Source organism: Cucurbita maxima, unplaced genomic scaffold (assembly GCF_002738345.1).
Source record: "Cucurbita maxima cultivar Rimu unplaced genomic scaffold, Cmax_1.0 Cma_Scf00002, whole genome shotgun sequence".
Lineage (NCBI taxonomy): Eukaryota > Viridiplantae > Streptophyta > Magnoliopsida > Cucurbitales > Cucurbitaceae > Cucurbita > Cucurbita maxima.
In genome coordinates, this window is record NW_019272018.1 from 1,689,147 (window position 1) to 1,713,083 (window position 23,937).

The 23,937-nt window shown below is 33.2% G+C and overlaps 1 protein-coding gene across 1 annotated transcript in view; it reads left to right on the forward strand.

Moving 5' to 3' along the window:
- The first annotated feature begins 19,563 nt into the window (after positions 1–19,563).
- The window catches only part of LOC111499028 (amino acid transporter AVT1I-like), a 6,921-nt gene continuing 2,547 nt past the window's right edge, over positions 19,564–23,937 (forward strand). The window contains exon 1 of the mRNA XM_023150481.1: positions 19,564–19,806. Coding sequence (XP_023006249.1) covers positions 19,641–19,806 — 166 coding nt within the window. The 5' untranslated portion in view covers positions 19,564–19,640. The remainder of the gene's footprint in view (positions 19,807–23,937) is intronic.

Here is a 23,937-nt window from a genome sequence, read left to right on the forward strand (position 1 = left end):
AAAAAAAAAAAAAAAAAAAAAAAAAAAAAAAACTTGAAGAAGGTTTTTTTTTTACTCTTGGATTTGGGTTTGATGTTGAAAAGAGATTGAAATTTAAAATTCTTATTATTAATATTATTTTATTTTTATTAATACAATGATAATATTGATATGTTCTAAAAAAATTAAAGCTAATATAACAATCCAACTCCAGCGTTAATTTATATTATCCGCTTTGGCTCGTTACGTATTGCTATCAATCTCTTTTTTTTTTTAACAAGTGTATTAGGGAGATGTTTTCACACCCTTATAAGAAATGTTTTGTCCCCTCTCCAACCGATGTGAGCTCTCACAATTCTCCCCTTTGGGGCCGCGTTCTCGTTGGCACACTGTCTGGTCAAAGACTTTGATACCATTTCTAAGATATTGTTCGTTTTAGTCTATTACATGTTACCATCAGCCTCACACTATTTCAAATTCATCTAGGAAAAGATTTTCACACTTTTACAAAGAATGTTTTGTTCGTCTCTCCATTCAATATAAAATTTCATGCCCATAATCTACTTATATCGACTTAGCATGTACCATTTATAATAATTATAAAATAAAACTGTGAATATTTCTTTTTTAAATGGTCCTCCTACATTTTAATGAATTCTCTAATGGGTCTTCTCAATAAAATCATTTTGTAATGATTTCTTTAGATATGAGGGTAAAATTAGATTTTAAATAATAAAAAAAAATCCGTATTTATATGGAATATAATTAAAAAAAAAATTGTGATACTAAAATAAAATAGAGGTACATGAATGAACTGAGATTACGTATGAATGGGAGCGATTCAGTCGATAAAATGACTAAGAAATATTTAAAAACAATTAAAAATCACTACCTATACTAACATGGTGCACCTTTCTATTTCGTTCCTTAATCATAAGAACCCCATGAAATGAGAATATCGTGACCATCTGATATCGAATTCAAATTTCAAATCTTGATGAGTAAATACATTATATAATAATTTATAATTAGTAAATTAAAAGATTATTTTTATTCTAAAAAAAAAAAATTGATATTCCATGAATAAGTACCACAAAAAGAGGGGAGTCTTTTACAAGTTGGCAATCAACAAGTTCTCTTGATGCCTCAATAAAAGGGAGGGTGCCTATATCATTTCGTGTCTTAGATATGATGGGAATCAAATACTCTTCATGCTCTCCACATCTTTCAATACGTACTCTCGCTCTCTTGTTAAGGGGCATGTATGAATCGAGGGTCTTGTCTCATCTATTTTTTTTTTAAAGTGAAATATAATGCTTGAAAGTATGTTACTTTCCTGGATCATCTGATTTTTATGTAGTTAGGTTTATTAAGAATCATTTATGTGTAGTCGATGTCATTATGCGTGATATATCAACAAAATAATCATATAAAAGTACTATAAATTTAATGGTTAAAAAAATCATAAAGATATTGAAAAAAAAAAAGAAAAAGAAAATATCACTATAATAAATAAACATGAAAATAAGGTAATATAAGGAAATTGGTTCATTATGTCAAAAGCTACCCTACCTTATGAGTAATAATGAACTCGAATATTAAATTTATACTTAGAAAGTGTGTTTTCATTTCTAATAATTATGTAATATTAGTGTGACATTTAAGTAAAGGAAGGTTACATGAATGAACATGCAGGCCATATTTTGGTTATCTACAATTACGTATCGATAAAATTAAAAAAAAATTATGAAACACCATACATCGTTTGACAATATAGTATATAAATAAAGTAGAGAAATCATCCCTTCAAAAGATGATTTCATGCCCGACATCAATCTTCATCTAGTTTATAAAAAAAAAAAAAATTATATTTTTACATAACGACTTGTATTTTTATACATAATCCATTCGTTAGGAGCCACAATTAGAAAAAACATGTAGATTCAAGTACTATCTAAAAAGAAAAAAGACATATTAGAGTTGGTGAATTGACATGGATCAAACTAACTAAAATACATTTTCTCAATGTGTCAGAGGATCAAAATCGTCTTAATTTCTAAGTTCATGTTATTTTTTAAAACGTTTGATCTTAAATTTCATATTTAACAATGTTTACATTAGGGGTTTGATTATCCTTACAAACCTCATTGTTGACAAACGAGTAGAAAATAATAATAATAATAATAATAATAAGTTTGAGAATTTTAATATAAAAATGTATGAATACATTTGATAAAAATAATGGTTTAATATTGAACCAAATTTATAATTTTAAAAAACCAACGTGACATTTTAAATATCCAAAGCATTAAATAAAATAAAACATCATAAAGTTTTGAATATATTATGAGATATACAAATGTTTAGCAATAGTAAGTTCAACCACTAAATATATTAATTTAATTTTGTGTTTTCTAGAATGCATTTCACTATCAAGGTGTTTGATGAGATTAATAAAATAATTAGGTCAATAAGAAGAACAATACATAATTCTGTAACTTGAACCCTAACTTGTACAGCCGCCATTGTGTCTCAATGTTTTGTTTTTTGTTTTATTTTTCTATATGATTTTCATCCAATCATCTTCAGCTTGACCGGCTGTAAATTCTTTTTAATAGCTTATGCCAAACTTAGCATTAATCATTAAATGTTAAAAAGAGTTTAATAAACTTCTAAGCTCTTTTTAACTTATATCTCTTAATTTGTTCATGATCAATCATAAACGTAACAATCTACGTTCAAAATTCTGATCATGATCTAAAATCTAAATTTGACATCTTCTTGCTTCCGTAATCTCCGGTAAACCTTGAGCATGAAATCGTTACAAATGATATCATAGTGGTGCCTCTCTCAATAAGGTGTAGTTCAGAGACGAACCAACGTGAAAGTTGGTAGGCATTTGACACTCGAGTAAAGGAACGGTATATGAATGAATCAAATATCACATTCGAATGAGAATGATCCTAAGGATAAAATGACTAAAAAAGATTTAAAAAAATTGAAAGTTACTACCTACCTCAACAATGACATTTTTTTTTTTCAGTGATATAATCATAAAAACTCTAAAATTAAGCCTATTTTACTTGGACCTTATGAGAATTTTTCTTAAGAGACATATTAAAATGACTCATATTGGTACGTGGAGATAGCTTTCATTCTTAAAAATGATGAGTAAATAACATGACCATGTCACATGGAATGCAGGAGAGTGACGAATACATTCAAATAATGGATGGAATGCAGGAGAGTGACGAATCCATTCAAATAATGGATCTTAAATATGAGTGGTTACAATATATTTTTTAAATTTAAAAGTATATTAAAGCTAAAATTTATTATTCACTTGTCTAAAGTTTAATAGTTTTTAGTAACATAAATAACATTAAAAATCTGAAAACTTAGTATATATTTTTAAATTAAAAAACATAATAGATGTGGATGATAGTGGATGGTTTACTTCTTTTTTATTTTATAGAAAAGTGTTTTATTTATTTATTTTAAATGCTTAAATAATAATGCTACTTAAAGATAATTTAAAATTTTGAAGTGTCAAGGGTAGAATATAAAAAAAAATATTATTTTTCAAACCCCTAAAAAAAGAATATATTATTTTTCAAAGAAACTAGGCATATAGGACACGTGGACATAAAAAATCATCCATTGACAAATGATAAAGATTAATTGGAAGATGAAAATAATATTAGGAAAAAAAATAGGAATATGGTAGCTAGTAAATATCACGTCCTCTTAGACAAAAATTCCTTTTGGTTTTAGATTTTATTTAACTCAAAATCAAACTTTTATTAGGTGTGATTTAAAATAATAGGAATATATGTGGGTATTTCAACGTCCTAACGTTTTTCTGATATTTTTATCGAGATTTTTACAATTATAATTATAATTATATATTCTTAGTCTTATATTAGACTAATTAATATTTAATTTGAGGATGTTGTAGGAGTTGAATATTTTGTACTAATGAAAAAACGGATACAGAATATAAATAGATATTTGTATTAAAGACGGGGAGATATTTGTTTTAAAGACGGGGAGTTTGACATTGGGGCTAATATGATGTTAACTCACCGACCTACCACTTTGTTTATTTGTTTTTTTTTTTTTTTTTTGTAACTTTAGGGAAGATAATGCTAAATTAAGGGGAAAATAAGTATGTTTATATATTTTGTTTAGAGAATAATGGGAAGAAAGTTGTCAGTTAGTTAATTGCAAGGCTAATGGTCTTAGTATTTGACAATTTGATAAATATAAATGAGGTGACCTTATTATAAAATTGGTATTAGAGATTGGTCTAATGTGTAGATACCATTTCCGTACATTTTGTCCTTTTGTTTTAGTTTACTTCAATAATTTGGTGCCACCGATATCAACATTATTAAAATTACAACTCATTCTCAATTAATTGGACCTATTCTTATTATATATATATATATATATATATTTATATTGAAATAAGAGATTTAGATATTTTAGGAAAAATATTCAGATTTGTTAGATTTAGATTTAGATTTGTTAGGTCTACGTAGGCTCTAGTATAATTACACCTCCACCTCCACCCTACCTAGGTTATTCATCTAATAAATCCAAAAAAGTATTTTACAGTGTCTTGTATTCTCTTCTCGATTGGTCTTAATAAAGGGTGGGAGTGTTTCCCATAGAGAGTTGTGTTTAACAATTGGTATCAAAGCAAGGTTAGTGTATGTTATCTCTTGCAGCTCTATCTGATCTTCCACATCAGAAACGATTTCTTGAGATTAGTAGTGAGTGAGTTTCTTTTGTGTCGTGAGTAGTCTGTGACTCTGCAAGTCTTGTGTCGAAAGAGCTAGTTTGATATTACTGAGATATAGCCAACACGATGGGTGATTTCCAAATCGTTGGAGGAATTTAGAAACTCAACAACAACAACTACAACACGTGGACAACATGCATGATGTCCTATTTACAAGAACAAGATCTTTGGGAGATCGTTGGCAGGTGTGAAACTATGCCACCAGAGGAGGATTCTAACGGCGCCTTGCGCAAATGGAGAATCAAAGCAGGCAAAGCAATGTTTGCCTTGAAAACCACAATCGGAGAAGCGATGTTAGAACATATTTGAGATGACAAGACACCGAAAGAAGCATGGGACACATTCGTGATGTTGTTCTCAAAGAAGAACGATACAAGGCTACAACTTCTGGAGAATGAGTTGTTGTCAATTTCACAACGTGACATGACGATTGCTCAGTACTTCCACAAGGTCAAGTCGATTTGTCGGGAGATTACTGAACTAGACCCAAAGTCTGCCATTGTAGAATCTCGAATGAAGAGGATTATAATCCACAGATTGCGATCGGAATATCGAAGCTTCATTACTGCTACAAGGATGGCCTACTCAACCATCACTTGTAGAGTTCGAAAATTTGTTAGCCAGCCAAGAAGCCATGGCTAAACAAATGGGAGGCATCGCATTGACGGGTGAAGAAGAAGCACTCTACACAAGTGAAAGTCGGAGCAATAATAGGTCTTCTATCAAACGTGGATACAATGGTGACAAAATTAGAAGCTACCAAGAAACTGCACAACCTGAGAGAGCTCAGAAGAACGACAACAAGAGTTTCCAAGAAAAGAGATTTGGAGGTATTTGCTATAATTGTGGGGAAAAGGGCCACATGTGTAGAGATTGTTGGTACAGGAAAAAGTCTATTGAAAGCAATGTGCCAATATCCAAAAAGAAGATAGAGGATGAATGGGATGCAGAGGTACTATGTCCCATAGAAGAAGACGAGCTAGCACTCATGGCGACAATGGAAGACCATATCAATTATGAGAATGACTGGATCGTTGATTCAGAATGTTCAAACCACATGACTGGCGATCAGAAAAAATTGCAAGATAAGAAAGAGTACAAAGAAAGTCGTACGGTACACACAACAAATAACACACAGTTATCAATTGCTCAAATCGGCAATACGACAATCATGCTTGGCAATAAGTTTGATACAGTGTCGCTACATAATGTTTATCATGTACCGGGTATAAAGAAGAACTTGTTGTTAGTGTCACAACTAACAACATCAGGAAGCTACGTCTTGTTTGGGCCAGAAGATGTAAGAGTTTATCAAGATGTTAAGATAATAAGAAAGCTGACAATAGAAGGATGAAGAGTAGAGTCTGCCTATGTTGACAAGACTCGAAAGAATGAGACGACAGATCTATGACATGCAAGATTGGGACATATTAGTTACCATAAGTTGAAGCTGATTATGGAGAAATCCATGCTCAAAGGTCAACCTCAACTTGAAGTCAAAACAGACGTTGTCTGCACTGGATGTCAATATGGTAAACCTCATCAATTACCTTACAAAGAGTAAGTTTCAAAGCAAAGAAACCATTAGAGTTAATTCACTCTGATTTGTTTGGCTCAGTTAAACAAGCATCGATCAGTGGAATGCAGTATATGGTGACATTTATTGACGACTACTCAAGATATGTGTGGATTTTCTTTATGAAAGAAAAGTCTGACACGTTCTCAAAGTTTCAAGAATTCAAGATGATGGTTGAAGGAGAAGTAGGAGTGAAGATTCGTGTTCTACGTTCAGACAATGGCGGAGAATACACGTCAGATGAGTTCGATCAATATTTACACGAGTGTGGGATACGACGTCAATTTACATGTGCCAACACGCCACAACAAAATGGTGTAGAAGAAAGAAAGAATTGACACCTTGCAGAAATTTGTCGAAACATGTTACACGCAAAGAACGTTCCAGGAAGATTTTGGGCTGAAGCTATGCGAACTGCTGCCCATGTGATCAACAAGCTTCCTCAACCAAAGCTAGGATTCGTCTTACTATTTGAGATACATAGGATATGAAACCTACAGTTAGTTACTTCCGAGTATTTGGTTGTGTCTGCTATGTATTTGTGCCTGACCACCTACGTAGCAAGTTTGACAAGAAAGCAGTCAAGTGTGTATTTGTTGGATACAACAATCAAAGAAAAGGATGGAGGTGCTGTGATCCAAAAAGTGGAAAATACTATACATCAAGAGATGTAGTTTTCGATGAAGCATCTTCATGGTGGTCCTCGGAGAAGAAAGTCTTATTAGATTCAAACATCGAAGAAATTCTACAACAGAAGATGGGGAAGCAAACTACACAAATTCAATCAAATGTTGATGCACCTGAAAATCCAAGTGACATTGATATTGACAAGCAAGAGGTGACTCAATCAAGTGAATCTAATAAAAATAAAACGACACATCAACAACTTAGGCGATCAAATAGAATCCGAAGGCCAAATCCTAAGTATGCAAATGCAGCTATTTGTAGAAGATAGAGTTTACGAACCAGAGACATATGAAGAAGCATCACAAAACTCGGTTTGGCAGAAAGCGATGACGGAAGAAATTATAGCCCTGGAGTAGAATCAAACTTGGTAACTAGTGCCAAGACTAGGAGATGTCAAACCCATCTCTTGCAAGTGGATCTACAAAATAAAGCGTCGACCGGATGGATCAATCGAGAAATACAAGGCTCGACTCGTGGCTCGAGGATTTTCTCAACAATATGGACTAGACTATGATGAAACATTCAGTTCCGTGGCAAAGATAACTACAGTACGAGTCCTGCTAGCACTCGCAGCAAGTAAAGATTGAAAACTGTGGCAAATGATGGATGTGAAGAATGTCTTCTTGTACGGAGAGTTAGACAGGGAGATTTATATGAACCAACCAAAGGGATTTGAAAGTGCAGTTAATCCTAATTATGTATGCAAGCTTAGAAAAGCTATTTATGGACTGAAGTAAGCACCGAGAGCTTGGTATGGTAATATTGCTGAATTTCTTACCCAAAGTGGTTATTCAGTTGCGCATGCAGACTCAAGCCTATTCATCAAAGAAAGAGAAGGAAATTTGACAATTGTGTTGGTCAACGTGGATGATTTGATTATCACCGGGGACGACGAAAGAGAAATTTATCAAACAAGAGAAAATTTATCAGTACGCTTTCAGATGAAAGAGCTAGGAGAGCTTAAACACTTCTTAGGCCTAGAAGTTGATCGCATAGATGAAGGATTGTTTCTCTGCCAACAAAAGTATACAAGAGATATGCTTCAGAAGTTCAACATATTAGAGTGCAAGCAAGTTTCAACACCGATGGAGATAAATGCCAAGATTTGTGCACATGAAAGCAAAGAGTTGAATGATGAAACAACATACCAACAACTAGTAGGTAGTCTTATCTACCTAACTTTAACTCGGCCTGATATCTCTTATGCAGTTGGGGTTATGAGTCGATACATGCAAAGTCCAAAGAAGCCTCATCTGGATGCAGCTCGACTGATCTTGAGATATGTCAAAGGTACAATCGACTATGGTCTTTTGTACAAAAGAAGCAAAAGACTGCAAGCTAGTTGGATACTGTGATGCTGACTATGGAGGAGACCACGATACTCGGAAGTCAACCACTGGGTATGTGTTCAAGTTTGGTTCGGGAACAATTTCTTGGTGTAGCAAGAGACAACCAACAGTATCATTATCAACTACAAAAGCAGAGTATAGAGCAGCTCAGGAAAATACATGGCTGAAACTCTTGATGGAAGATTTGCACCAGAAAATTGACTATCCAATATCACTTCTTTGCGACAACCAATCTGCGATTCGCCTAGCAGAAAATCCTATGTTTCATGCTAGAACAAAGCATGTGGAGGTGCACTACCATTTCATTAGAGAGAAGATCCTAAAGGAAGAAATTGAGATGCAGCAGATCAAGACAGATGACCCAGTGACAGACTTGTTTACAAAAGGGCGGAATATTGGCAAATATGAGAGTTTTCGCTGTCAGCTTAACATGGTGCAGCGAATGAGGACTAGTGCTGAGGGGGAGTGTTGAAATATCATCACTAGCACAATAGAGTGTAGCCCAATAATTGTACTAGCATTGTATATTTATTTTAGTAGAGATTTTAGGGAAGATATCTGATCTAGATATTTTAGGAAAAAGATTCATAGATTTAGATTTAAATTTGTTAGGTCTAGATTAGGGAGGCTCTAATAAATACACCTCCACCATACCTAGGTTATTCATCTTAGAAATCCAAAAAAGTATTCTACACATGTCTTGTATTCTCTTCTCAATTGGTCTTAATAAAGAGTGCGAGTGTTTCCCAAAGAGTCGTGTTCAACAATATATATATATATATATATACTAAATTATCATCTTGATTCATGTAATTTGGACTTGTTCTTAGGGGATGTAGATGAATTGAGTTGAGTTAAGTTGAGAAAATCTTTTAGACCAATCCAAAATTCGAGTTGGTTGGTTGGTGACTCGAGCAATTCTGAATAGAGTTTATAACCCAACCCAACCCTCTATTACAAATTTGGTTGAGTTCGAATCAATACATGTTCGATACTAAATAACAAAATGGAAAAGAAACCAAATGAAAGAAAAAAGAAAACGAATTAACAAGCATGTGCTGCCTGCCACAATGGGCTCAGACCCAAAAAGGATAACTGAACTATTTGTAGTTGGATCCCACGAAGACAACCATTTGTGGGAGTTCACTTCGAGCACGAGCCCAACAACTAACCCTTAAAAATTTTGATTTAGATTTAGTCGATAAGGGTTATAGGGTTATGTGTCTCAAATCGACTAATTGAGAAAATTTAAACTTCCACATTAATAGTAAACAAGTTAAATAAGGATTGAGAAAGAAATGCATAATTTGAGTAAGGTGAGGATGATACCTAGCACACCGAGAAGCAGGCCAAAAGGCTTGGGGAACATGTTTATCGCCTAACAAATAAAATAAAGATTGAGAGAGAGATGTCAAAATGGAGGATGATAGTAGTGCACCAAGAAGTAGGCAAAGCAACTTAGGTAAAGTACCTAGGCAAGATTGCAAACCAATTTTGGTGGTAGTAGCATCATAAGCATGTTTAGTGGGAGCTAGATGAAGCTCCCAACTCGGATGTGAAAGTTGGGTGGATTGAAAGCGTAAGATGTCACGTGCATGGATGTGAAACTTGGTCGAGGTTCAATTTCATCTCTACTAGGTTATCTACATTAGTGGGTTGCTAGGCTAGAGTTTGTGGAGCTGGGTTGAGTTCATTGTTGTGCTGGGCTTCTGACCATGGGTTTGTCTGTGGGCTTGCGTAGGTGGGTTGGATCTAGTTTGTAGGATGGTATTAGATTCGTGGTTATCTCCTTCACATGTTAATAAGGGACTTATTATTGCTGTGAGATAGCCACGTTAGCTCAAAACTAGGTGCAACTATCTCTGGCGTGACTATGTTAGTACTTGAAGCTCGATGAAGGTGGTGGTCGCATACTCTCTCATCGCTATGTTTCGATCATCAGCTATCAGGATTGGATTATTAAATGCTCCCAGATCAAACTATTGATGTTGTTTTTGTGCATGACCGTCATCCTAACGAGTATCATGAGTTAGATCTATCATATTTTCAAAGAAATCTCAATTGAATATGACTCACGATCGAAACGAAATATACTGAAACAAATAAATGAAGTAAAAATCACAACTTGAGTGGAGAAACAATAAAAGAATAAACACTCTTCAAATGACATGCTTTATTAAATGTTAAGGCCTAAATAGAATTCACCTCGAAAAAAATTAGATATGCATTGTTGAGAATTGTCACGAAAGTTTGATTCATGAATATTTTTGGTATGTGTTCCCCACTTTGATTCATGAATATATTGGATCCATTTAGTTCACCCCTGCAATCATACATTCTACGGTGCATAAATCATCTTTATTCATGTATGAACATTAGTGTTGCTTTGATTCATGTATGAGAATTAGTATTGTTATGTTTTTATAAATGTTTTTTTAGCATTGTTTTGAGATGTAGAGTTACTGTTATTTTGTATTCGCTTAGAGGCAATCGGTAGGAACTTTGTAAGTGAAACTTTTTAGTGTGAGAGTGTGAGAGTGTAAGAGTGTGAAAGAGACACTTATAAACACTTTGATTAGGATAATTGGTTACCACTCAGTGGTTGTAGATGAATTTATTCTCTTCGAACTACGTAAATCTTTGTCTCTTTATTTAATTTTTATTTATGGATGTGTAGGTGGGATCGATACTATTTTCGTGACCAATGACAACAAATAGTATCAAAAGTTGGAACCATGTCCATATTTATCAATTACTTAGCTCTCTCCATAACTCCTCTTCCTCACTCTATGCACATTTTTTCTTAATTTGTTGGAAGTCAAACACATGTCATGTCATGCCCCTACGATAGGCAACCACGGCAGACACATAGAGACAGGATCTGGATTATTGAATCAGCCAAAACCCTCAACAAATAATCACGAACAATGGAAACCCACCAATTTGATTGGACATTGGGTGGTCAAAGATTTGTTTTTTTATGCAAAGAAAGATCAACTCCTTAGACAAAAGGGCATCCATGGCCGTGTGAAGTTAAAAGGATGGTCCCGAGCGAAAATTGGGCGAGGAACATAATTTCATTCATGATCTCATTTATCTAAAGAAAAAAGTGTGTATTGAAAATATATTTATATTAAGCATAATAAAGAATTGGGCAAGGTGGAGATGGGGATGGAGAATTTAATCTATCCCCGACTCCATTCATATAAGGGAAAAAAAATGTTTTCCACTACCTCTCCCTTCTCAGTTTAATCAAGGAATTCCCACAATTTGGGGAGAGCCATAAATAAATGGACATCTCTAACCCTTGAGGGGATTTGTTCATCTAAACCCTTATTATGTGACAATTATAGTAAACTTTTGTTAGCTACAGGTAGTTGTTTTCATGCTAGTGGAAAACAATTAGAATTAGATCGATAACATGCTTGTTAGGAGTGTAGATGAGTTGAATTGTGTTGAAGAAATCTTTTCGATGGATTGGTTACCCAAGCAACTTGAATAGAGTTTACAATACAACCCTATACTTTTGGGTCGTAGATTGTCAGGTTGTTCTTTTTTTTTTTTTAATTATTTTAAAAATCTACTTATCCCCAATATATATGTAACTCAAATATAAGATATTCATAAGTCATATTGCTTTACTAACCTCGGCTACAAACATAAAATATTTTTAATTTTCATAATAAAGTATGGTAAGGTAGTGTATCTCTATTTTCAGGTTGGTTAGATTGATCTGACAAAAAATTGTCAATCCATGAACAGACTCGAATTTTTTGAACCGTCGTTGTTGTTGTTAAGAAAAGCTGCTTCATCTATTCATCAACAGCAACGTTTGAGGGGATGTTAATGTAAGCTAAAGACATCAACTCGAAGCACTTTTAAATGATTCTTTTGAATCTAGTACTCTTTGCTAGTTTGTTGCTGTTTTCTCTTTTTACTCAGATATGTGGCATTAAGTTGTTGTAATTCACTTGTAAACTATTTGTATAAATATATTCCCCTTAGTAATACATTTTGTAATTTTTCGGAGTCAAACGCACCGTCATGTCATGCCATGCCCAGCTACTGGCACCAGATACCACCACACAGCCGCTGGAAATCTTTCAATATTCAATGCAAATCATCCCATTATCGGTCAAAACCCTCGACGTGAATCACATTTTTTCATCAACAATTGCAAACCTTCCACTTCCATAAGAGATTTGATGATCAAGATTTAGTCGATTGTTGTACAATGGTTGATTTCTTGTAATAACATGACAAGGCATGCAATTTTTAATACTCAATAGAATGTCTTGTAATCTGTCTAATAACATGACATGAAATTTTTAATAATATATATTTGGTATTATTTGGTTGTCATTTTTCTTAAAATATATAGGCTCATACAATTATTAGATTTGATCCTATTGTGTCAATAATGATCTTTTAACACTCTCCTTCGACACTAGTTTTTATTCGCCATATCATGTTGGTCATTCGTCTTCTATAATATTTGCTTTGGAATACTTAGGATTTGACTTTCAGATTATTTTTTGCCGTCTAAGTTGTTGAGGTGGTGTCTTCTTTTCATTAGATTCACTTGATTGAATGACTTCTTGCTCACCAATATCAGTGTCACCTGAATTTTCAAGGACATCAACATTTGACCAAATGTGCGCGGTTTGCTTCCCATACAGTCAGCTTGAACTCCACTCGGTGACTTGAAGTTGACTATCTTCGGCTTTGACATTAATGGTTCTATCTGGTATTTTTGGACCTCGTCCTTTTATTTAGCACCATTCTGAAGCTAGCTTTGATGCACTTAGGAAGCATTTGAGGTATAGTATTGTTACTCTTTAGCAAATTAAAAATATTTTTAGCCAAATTTTGATTAATGAGGGGAATTAAGTTAAATTAAGTTCATTAATGTGTGCTAATTGTGACCTCATGAAGCCTCATAGGTGGAATGGACTTCAGCGAGTAGAATTCAAATTAACATTGACGAAGGATATTTAGTAACTTTAGCTAATTATTGAAACGCCTTCCTATTCAATTGGATGAGTTGTGTGATGTATGATTAACACATACTATGTGACTTATCTACTTAGTTTCTTTAGTTTTATGTTATGTTTATGAACATGCATATAATTCTAGTAAGATGATTCATGTATGTTATATTATCGTTTTTTCGTTATCCCCTATGAGACATGAATGATATGTCATGCACACGTATTTATGTCTCATAAGAAGATTATGTAATGAAACGTACGGAAGTTGCATCATAATCATCTACCATGATTTAAAAAAATATGGGACCTCATACATGTTGTAGATCACGAGCACAAGATACTTTCCCAATATTTTTTGTATGGAAGCATACACCATGATATGATATGCGCTTCTTCCTTTCAATTGATTTCCATACCTAGGGGATACGTATATGCATCCGCCTAGTGTGTTCTTGTGTGCATGCATGAATCTTATGTAGAGAAGTACAATGCACCCAACTCTACTTGAAAAGGAAAGTAGAGCCCAAGTAATAATCCCAAAAAATAAGTCCTACATTGAATCATGTTGTATGTGATTGCACTTGCTATGCCAAAAGCTCTTATATGAGTTTAAGAGATGTACTCCCGGTGACGGAATGATTTCTATCCCTATTCAGCGTGCATAGATAAATTGAGATAAGAATAGGATGCTAGAGTTCGAAAAGTTTCATGATGACCAAGGTTAGGATGCTTTAAGTAGCCTAAAGACGGCAAGATCGTAAGATGCCATCAGAGAGAAACATTAGTACTCCCATAACCATATTAGCTTTGAGAGCTAGCCTAGAAAATCTTGAAAATAGTAATGTAACGACCTTAATTTCCTATTGAACTTAAGTTTGCCACTACATGCGTAATATGCCTATAATGCATGGAAAAAATCATTTAAAATATTTTGTTACGAAGCGGTAAACTTACACGCTCATAATAAAATCATTAAAATAATGTGGCAAAAAAATAAATTCACTCATATTTTAATAAAACAAAGAAAATTAAAATTAATTGCATTGATCTACCCTAAGGGATAGAAAGAAAACAACGTGCATGTAACTACCATATCTTTGATCCCATGGTCGTCTCTACAAAGTTTTCAATCGTACAAGGTTGTCTTATATATCTTTACGTAAAAGTAAGAGTAACATGTGACTTAATATTTTAAAAAATACTCAAGGAGTGACCCCTTTATTGAGGTCAAGAAATGAGAAACAATCATGGAGAGACCTATCATTTAATAAAAATCATTTCATGTTCTTGAACTCTGCTTTCGAGTTTAGGCTAAAATTAGATGTGTACTACTTCTCTACAGACAAACCACATACTCACACATGGACCCACCAAGCAGGCATATACGTACCCTCTTGGCTTGCCTTTCAGCTAGGGCACACTCGCAATGCCAAAGCCATGGAAGGAAAGGTGCCTACATAGTATTATGATGTACACAATATCGTATCAAAACATCATGGAAAACATAAATATAGTAAGGTAAGTATCCGTACTAATATAACAGGGAAGTATCCCGATACATATGACAAACAAAAATGCATGAGGTCCCCATAACATCAAATCATATAATATGTTGATCATACATTCGTCTTTCATAAACATTTTCAGGAAAACAACATTTCACAGTCTCGAAAACAATCATGCTAACATAGTGTGCATGACATATCATAGCATAACACAAGTCATAATACATCATGATGTAGTCATGACATCACATTGCATAACATAATTCACATTATAACCATCATCAAATATGGCACATGGAGGGGCTCCAGAGAACGTGTTGTTCATATATCATTCAATTCATCCAACCATGCTAATAGTAGAGTACTTACTTTGTTGGCCTAGGCCGCAATCAATACACTCCTTGGATGCTAGCTCCATTAAATTGAAATTTAATGCTACACACGAATTTAATGCTACACCAGAAGTCCCACAAGTAACAACCATACAAAAAATAAAATAAAGAAAAAAAAAAAGGTAAACCACCTCTCCTTATGCATTAAAGAATTTTTTTTTTTCTTACCTTGATTTTGTTACCTTAATTAAATTTTAGTTAGAAATCATTCTTTTATATTTATTTTATTTCTGATTTTATTACCATATATAGATTTCAGTTAGAACTCAGATAACAACAATTTGCCATTTTACCACCATTTATGTGTTCTCAAAATTGAAATTTTTAGGAAAGAAAAGAGAATCAGGAGGATCGATTGAAAATGGCCAAACAAAAAGAAAAGAAAAATCAGAATCACTAAACAAAATAAAAAAATAAAAAAATAAAAAAATAAAAAAAAGTTGCACATAAACAGAATATAAAAAAGAGTGGCATGATACATATGACCATTGTTAGGGAAACAAAAATCGGAATCTATTGAAAATTTAAACAGAATTAAAAAATCAAAAAGACAAAAAGGACTAAACATAATTAAAAGAAAAACAAAAAATACAGAGTGGAAGAAAAGTAAAAGTATGAGAATATAATCCAATGAGTATGAAATAATATTACCATGCAAACGTGTCATTCAATTTTTTTATTAACTCAATTAAGTTTATATTCAAAATAATCGACTAAATTTGGAGCTAGTAGAACTTTGGCGAAAGGTAGCTAAGTAAGTGACCTTACTATAAAATAGATTAGAAATTGTATGAATTACAATTTATGATGTATGAGCTGTGTATTGTATGATGTCGTATACTTGTATATGATGATGTGTATAATATATATATTTCAATGAATGACGTACTTGATATCCTTGATGCACTTTATGACAATATGATGAGTATGATGATTACATGATGTTCGTCTTAATATGTTGATGTTTTTCATATTAAACATGATATATGATGATGAGTGTCATATTACATCATGACGATAGACTAACATGGGACAAAAACCCTAAGAGCATGAACATGATGTTAATATAAATATCTAACTAGGATGTGCACTTAATGTAACAAAGAGATGAGACTAGAGAGTTGCATCAGGAGAGATGATAAGCTGGGAATTAGAGGGACTTCATACATATGGTATGTTCATAAGCATAGAGATACTTCTTTAGAGACGATGAGTGTGGACGCGCACAGTATGATGATGAGGGTGTTAATAGGGAGAATGACACCAAGGGGTCCTGCTGACCTCCGAACGTTGCTACAGATAGCTTGATCAGAGAGGGTTCAGGGGGTGTGCGAGCCCTCTGGAGATTCACACTCGCACGTGTGAGTCGTGTGTAGGGAAGTACTACACATTCATATTAGTCTGAGACCGGAAGCCACTACTAGAGAATAGAGAAAGGTCCCAAGAGCATGATTGCATGTGTTTGCATTTGCATGGCCCCCTATAGTAGGACCACTTACTGAGTATTTTTTGAAATACTTAGGTCGTTTGTCACATCATTTTTTAGGTAAAGGCAAGACGCACATGTATGGAGGACGGCGGCATCGTGAGTAGAGACTGTGACATATGCATAAGGTAGACTCATATTTAAATTCCTAGTTTTAGGTTAGAATAGGTTCTTTTGCATTTCATTGTTTAAATTATTTTGTATTTATTTTTTCTAAATGTCAGTATTTCGTATTTAAACACGTAAGACCATGACTGCGTTTTCCAGAGATTAAGTTGTTTTCGAAATTTATGTTATAAATGATGTTCATGAAACGTTAGTAGGAATTTGAGTATATAGAAATTTAGGATCGTTACAATCATAACTTAGAATTCTATTATGGAAATTGGCTCCCCTAATTTTGCATAGTAGCGTATTTTTTATGCGGTCGATTCTACTAAATCTATGATATTGATGATTCACTTCAAAGGTAATGTACGCTAGTTAAATTTATAGAATAAAAAGTTGGTTCACCCAGAACACAAATATGTCGAAGTAGATTTGTAACACTAGAAAGAATAAACAACTCCCAAACTCCAATCAAGTTCGATAAAATTAAGAGAATGGTGTCCAAACCCCAAATAGATCTAATGATGAATTAGAGAACCACTTGAAACTTCAAGGTCTCCCAAAAGCTCATATGTTGTAAAATTTAGGCCTCAACTTCCTCGAACCAAAACTTATTTCTAAGTATGTTTATACTAATCAGATATTGTTATTCCTTTAAGATGACTATTGATTATTGATTAAGGTGGAGAAACATTTGAAAGGTGCATGATCACAAAGGAAGGTTATTGGAGAGCGTCAATCCTATGCATTGGGGGTTATTGTTATTTATTTTTGTAGCTCATTCCCTAGACCTACTTAACAACTCTTTGAGTCTTTGTCTTTTAAACGAAGTGTTGTTTGTTTTTAAATTTTTACAAAATTTTATCGTACATGGTTACTAGGCAGGCGTCATCCCTAGGATCATTTGCATACATGGCTATTTCATGGGTTGATCACTTGAGCTTCGAAAGGAAAGAACAAACCTCCTATCAATAATCTCATTTTGAACGCCCATTCCCCTTGATGGGGAGAAAAAGATCTAAATTGATTGAGAAAAAATAGTTGGAAGAAAATTGTGAGTGGATTGTGGTCGGACCCAATCACATATGCTCTCTAGATCAATACCCATGTGTAGCGTAAAACGGCTGAATTGAAGATACAGTTCGATTAAGTCGTTGCGTGAATTCTAATCATCTCACACAAATAGCTATTTCTTATATACTAGGTAATGTGTCATGAAATTATTTACCACTCAATTTCTATTATATAAATAGTTATAATCCTAGCTACCATTTATTTCATCTCGTATCATTTATGTCATTTAATTAATTACTTTATCATTCCTAATGAAATCAATTTTTACCCTTCAATTACTACACTAATTTGCATTATTAATGCTATAAATGATGTTTTGACATATCATCTAATTTCTATACCATAGTCATGTCACTTTGCACTTTGCATTAATGAAGAAACAATTTTCCGTTTAAATCTTAGGTTAATATAAATCTCTAAATTTTCAAATATCTATTTTAATTTGCAATTTTTGTAAATAATATTTTTTTTCTGCTCCTAAACTTTCTTAATCTTTTATCTTAATAATTAATTTGTTTTTAAAAATTAACCACTTTCGACTATTGGTTATATTATTGTCGTGTCTAAAGTTACTTATCCAATTCTTACTTACTCGATATTGTAATAATCGTTGATCAACAAGAAGAATATCGGGTTCTTCAAGAATGTATCACGTTGGGAATTCCAACTTATCCAAAAACATACTCACAATAACACGTTAAAAATAAAGGTAAAGGTAAGAATCAAAATGGTTAATTTTTTAAATTTCAAGACTAAAAAAAGTGATCCAAAACATAATCCAGTTAAAATTTGAGTTGACAATAATAAAAACAACTCTTTAATCTTTTATTTATTTATTTTTCTCCATTAACGCCCCTAAAATTTAGGGGTGTACATAAATTTAGTTGAAAAAATCTTTTAGATCAATAGGAGATTTCTCGTTAGATTGATGACTTGAACAACTGAATGGAGTTCATAACCCAATTCAAACACAACCTTCTATTTTCATGTCTTGTTCGGTGTTTGTGGTTGTCTTTTTTTTTTTAATTATTTAAAAAACTATACTTATCCACAGTATATGTTAAACATCAAATATTTTTAACATTCACAATAATCTAAGAAGTAGGGTAGTGTTGGTTGAGTTGTAACACTATTTTCGAGTTATTGTTGAGGATTATTGAGAAGTAATCTCACACTCAGCTAATTAAGATGGAAGATCATGCGTTTATAAATATGAAATACCATCTTTATTTATATGAAGCCTTTTGAGTATCTCCATTAGTACGAGACTTTTGTTGTAAATTGTCATGAAAATTCAATTCATGAATCCATGAACATTTATGGTACATTCCTCTCTCTTGCATGTATTGAAATTCATTCAGTTATTGTTATGTTTGTATAAAAGTTTGTCTAACATTGTTATGAGATTTGGAGTCAACAAATTTAACAGAGTCCGAATTTCTCATCTTTAAAATCCAATCCAATCTAAAAAGAAAAAAGAGTGTAACCCAAGTTGGGTTAGTTAATTTTGGTGGGTCAAGTTGTAACCCCTAGTAAAATTGATGATTTTGTTTTTAGTTAGTTTTTGTTTGTACATAAATACAGCACCATTTTAAGCAGATAATTGGATCCCAAATCGAAGAGCCATTCACCCATTAGCCTATTCATAACCTTTCTTCTCTTTCTCTCTTCCTTTCTCTCTCTTCCATGGGTGAGTCGGTGGACAGGACATTGCCGGGCCACCTCCATGAGCCGCTTCTATACGGAGACAAGCAAAACGACGTTGAGCTGCAACCCACCGCCGCCGCCGCCTACGGCGCTGGCGCCACCAACTTCATCAAAACCTGCTTCAATGGACTCAACGCTCTTTCAGGTTCTAATTTCTCTACTTATCTTTTGTGGTTTAATTTCGGCGTTGGCGTTGCCGTCGCCATAGCCACGCCCACCGCTGCCTCTTGTGTACCTTTTCTTCAAGCCTTTCAAATTGCTTCCATTTCTTATCCTCTCTCTCTCTCTATCTTTTTTTGCTCAAAAAGGGAATATTTTATTTGGTATTCTCCCTAATTTCACCAAATCCTTTAAATTTTATATATTTTTTTAATAATTCTTTTGAATTTTAGTTAAGAAAAGAGAGAAACTTAGATCCAAGTTGAGAATTTCATATTAATATATATGATTCTCAATCTAGTAATATTATTTTATTTTATGAATGTGTTTTTCATGTAGTTTAAATCTTTTAAAGATATTTCTTAAATAAATTACATAAATCCATAAAAATAATAGAATAATAGAATAATAGAAAAGAAGTTGGGGAGTGTTACTAAATTAGGCAAGCCAACTCAAAAGAGTAGGTTGGATCGGTAATACAAGTAACTTAGAACAGAGTTTACAACCTAATCTAACCCAATCCAGCCATTCATTTTCGGGTGTGCTCGAGTTGTCATGTTGTATTTTTTTAATTATTTAAAAAAATCTTAGTAATAATCTTAAAATAGGGTTTAGAGTTTATTTTAGTAATAATCTTATATTGAATAAAATATTGAAAAGAAAAAACAGGCAGAAGAATCAATGATGGGATAATAGGACAATAATTTATTTTTGCTTTTTTTATAGTAAATTCCAAAACCTTATATTTTCCTATTTTAATTAAAAAAAGAAAGAAAACTTGAGATTGATAAAGTAGATGGCTTTAGAGGAAGTAATCACGTGCCAGACAAGGCTCCACCAAAGTGCTAAAAGATGGAGCTTTCCAACACCTTTTTTTGCCAAACGTTTGATTTGCGTCTTACTTTGTTTTCATGTGTTTTGATTGTATGGATTTGTCTGAATTAATTTGTTTTATTGTTTCGTATTCAATTCATACATTATTACTCTTTTTTTCAAACTACTTATGTTTGTTTAGATAGAAATGGAGGGTAGGTTATTGACTAAGCTCCCATAACCCTTGAGGATAACAGAGGCAAAAGAGACGCCCACTCAAAATTAACCCATTATCCCATTCATCCTAAAGATGATGACCATGGCCAAGAACTTTTTTTTAGTAGGGTTGGTAGCCATGCTATTAAGCATTGAGATGGATCTTCCATGGAGCTTGGAGGAGCCTAAATGTAATACCCCGTCATTATCATATATTGTTTTCTTTGGACTTGCTCGGCTTCCTTCAAGGTTTTTAGAATGGGTTTGCGAGGGGGAGGTTTCCACACTTTTATAAAAAATGATTTATTCCCTACTTTATTTGACGTGGGATCTCACCACTCGTTCCTCTTTTCAATTGATATGGGATCTCACAATTCATCCCCTTTGCGGCCCAACGTCTTTGCTGGCACACCTTTCGCTGTCCACTCTTTTTCAGGGCTCAACGTCCTTGTTGGCACACCGCCCTGTGTCTGGTTCTAATACCATTTGTAATAGCTCAAGTTCACCGCTAGAAGTTATTATCCTCTTTAGACTTTTCCTTCCGGCTTCCCTCAAGGTTCTTAAAATACGTCTGTAGTGAGAGGTTTCCAAACCCTTATAAAGAATGTTTTGTTTCTCTCTTTAACCGATGTTGGATCTCACAATCTACTCCCTTGGGGTCTAATATCCTCGTTGACACTAATTCTTCTCTCCAATCGATGTGGGATCTCACACTAAACTCCAAAATATTTGCCAATGATGGTTGACTATCATGGAGTCTATGACACTCGAGTAAAAAAGAAGTATATGAATAAATCAATACCATATTCAAATGAGAGTGATTACGAGAATAAGATGACTATGAAAAGCTTAAAAGAATCAAAAATTGCTGCACTTACTTTTCAGTAACTCAATCACAAGAACTCTAAAGTTAAATAAGTTATGTTTGGAATAATCCTCGGTAGAGTGACCTCCTAAAAATTTTCTTAAGTATATAAATGAGGATAAAAATGTTAAAACAACTTATGTTGATGTGTGGGGATATTTTGACATTCTTAGAAGATAGAAGTAATTAACATGATCTTATCGTAAGAATCTCGGGACATTAGGTACTAAATTAAAATTTCATATCCTGGTCAAAAATTCTAAACCTGGGGCATTCTCATCCAAATGTCAGTGCCAAACACTCCATCTCCTTCTCTAAGAACGTCTATGCCTAGAAGTTCACTCTTTCATAGATTATGCTGCTTCTATCATAGATTATGTTGAGATAAATGTGAAAGCCAAATGTAGCGTTGTTATTGACTATGAAGTTCTTGCCCTTACCTAGAAAAAAAAAGTTGAAAAATGTTTAGTATTATAAAGAGTAATTCTACTATTCGACCGAGAATTACATATGCTTACAAACATTTTTTCCATTTTCCGTAGGGACCAAAACTCACTAGTCTCCTACAAATGTTATAATCACCGACTTTGTAGGTATGTATCAATTTCATACACAGAAGAGTCATGGAAGGAAAAATGGATATGATATTTTTCATATAAAGCATACACAAATATCATCTTTTTCTCAATAATGTCTTTGTCATTTGATTTAATAGCGTTTTACTTGGTCGTGAATATCTGAATAGGACGAACCAACCGTCCCTTTGCTTCGGAAGCATGTTAGTAATCATTTCTTACATAAAACAATTCTCCACAAACTCTTAGTTGCCTGCAAGATCTCAAAGGATCCAATATATTTGAGGCTAACCTCCCATTCTTGCCAAAATGCTAAAACTCAAAGATTAAGAAGAGATTATAAGACACTCTATAGAATACTATTACATTTTGCTTTACTTGAGACTGTTCGGTGTCTTGTCATCCCAAATGTGCTTTAAGATCTCTTCTTCGATAGTGGTGTTCAAGACAAACATTGTTTTGCCTGCTTTGATTCTCCATTTGTGTAAGGTGCTATTAAGATTCTCCTCCCAAAGGTCCTATCCTTGTAAGTGGGATATCATACATGTGGTCCACGTGTTGTAGTTGTTGTTGTTTTGTTTCTTAATTCCTCCAACGATTTGGAAATCACCCATCATGTTGGCAATACCTCAATGATACTAAAAAAAGTCTTCTCGACACAAAACTTGCCGAGTCCCAGACTACTCACAACTCAAAAAAACTCACTCACTAAGATCTCAAGAAATCGTTTCTGATATGGAAATAAGACAGAGTTGCAACCATAGAGTATACTAAGAATTTCAAGAGGTCATACAACCTACACCAACTTCGCTCTAATACTATATAGTTGAACACAACTATTTGTAGGAAACACTCGCATTTTTTATTAAGACCAATCAAGAAGAGATTACAAGACACTATGTAGAATAGTACTTGAGACTCTTTGAGATTTCTTAGGATAAAAAACTTAGTAGGGTAGAGGCGTATTTAGAGTAGAGGCTAGACAATTTATTCCTACAATACCTAAATTCTTTTCCTAGAATACTTAGTATCTTTATTCCTAAAATACCTAAATCATTTTCATAAACTATCTAGATATTTTTATTCTTAAAATATCTATATATTTATTCCTAAACTTTGTAAACAATTGGCTCATATAGTTATTGAGTTTGACTTAATTTGGACGAGTGATGTATTTTAGGATAAGAATCGGGTTGCTGTAAATTGTGTTTGATTCGTGAGAAAAGATTCAAAATGTTTGGTTAGCCGAGCCCAAATTCTTCCAATTGAACTTAAATAGTTAATTTCTTTAGATTGGTTTGATGTAGCCCAAAAATCAAAAATTAACTATTAATTAACTTAAATAGTTAATTAATAGTTAATTTAGAGACAAATTTTAATCTTTTAAGATTTCAAAACTTCAAATGATTTTCAATAATAAAAATGTGATTGAGAAAGAACACAATTAGATAAGAATAGTTGTGGGTATTCTCTCTCCACACAAAAGCTGAAAACTACCCTACCATCAACAATTTCACTTCAAATCAGTGTCGGTTCCATGTTTTTGGAACATGTTTTTTTTTTTTTTTTTTTTTTTTTTTTTTTTTTTTTTTTTTTTTTTTTTTTTTTTTTTTTTTTTTTTTTTTTTTTTTTTTTTTTTTTTTTTTTT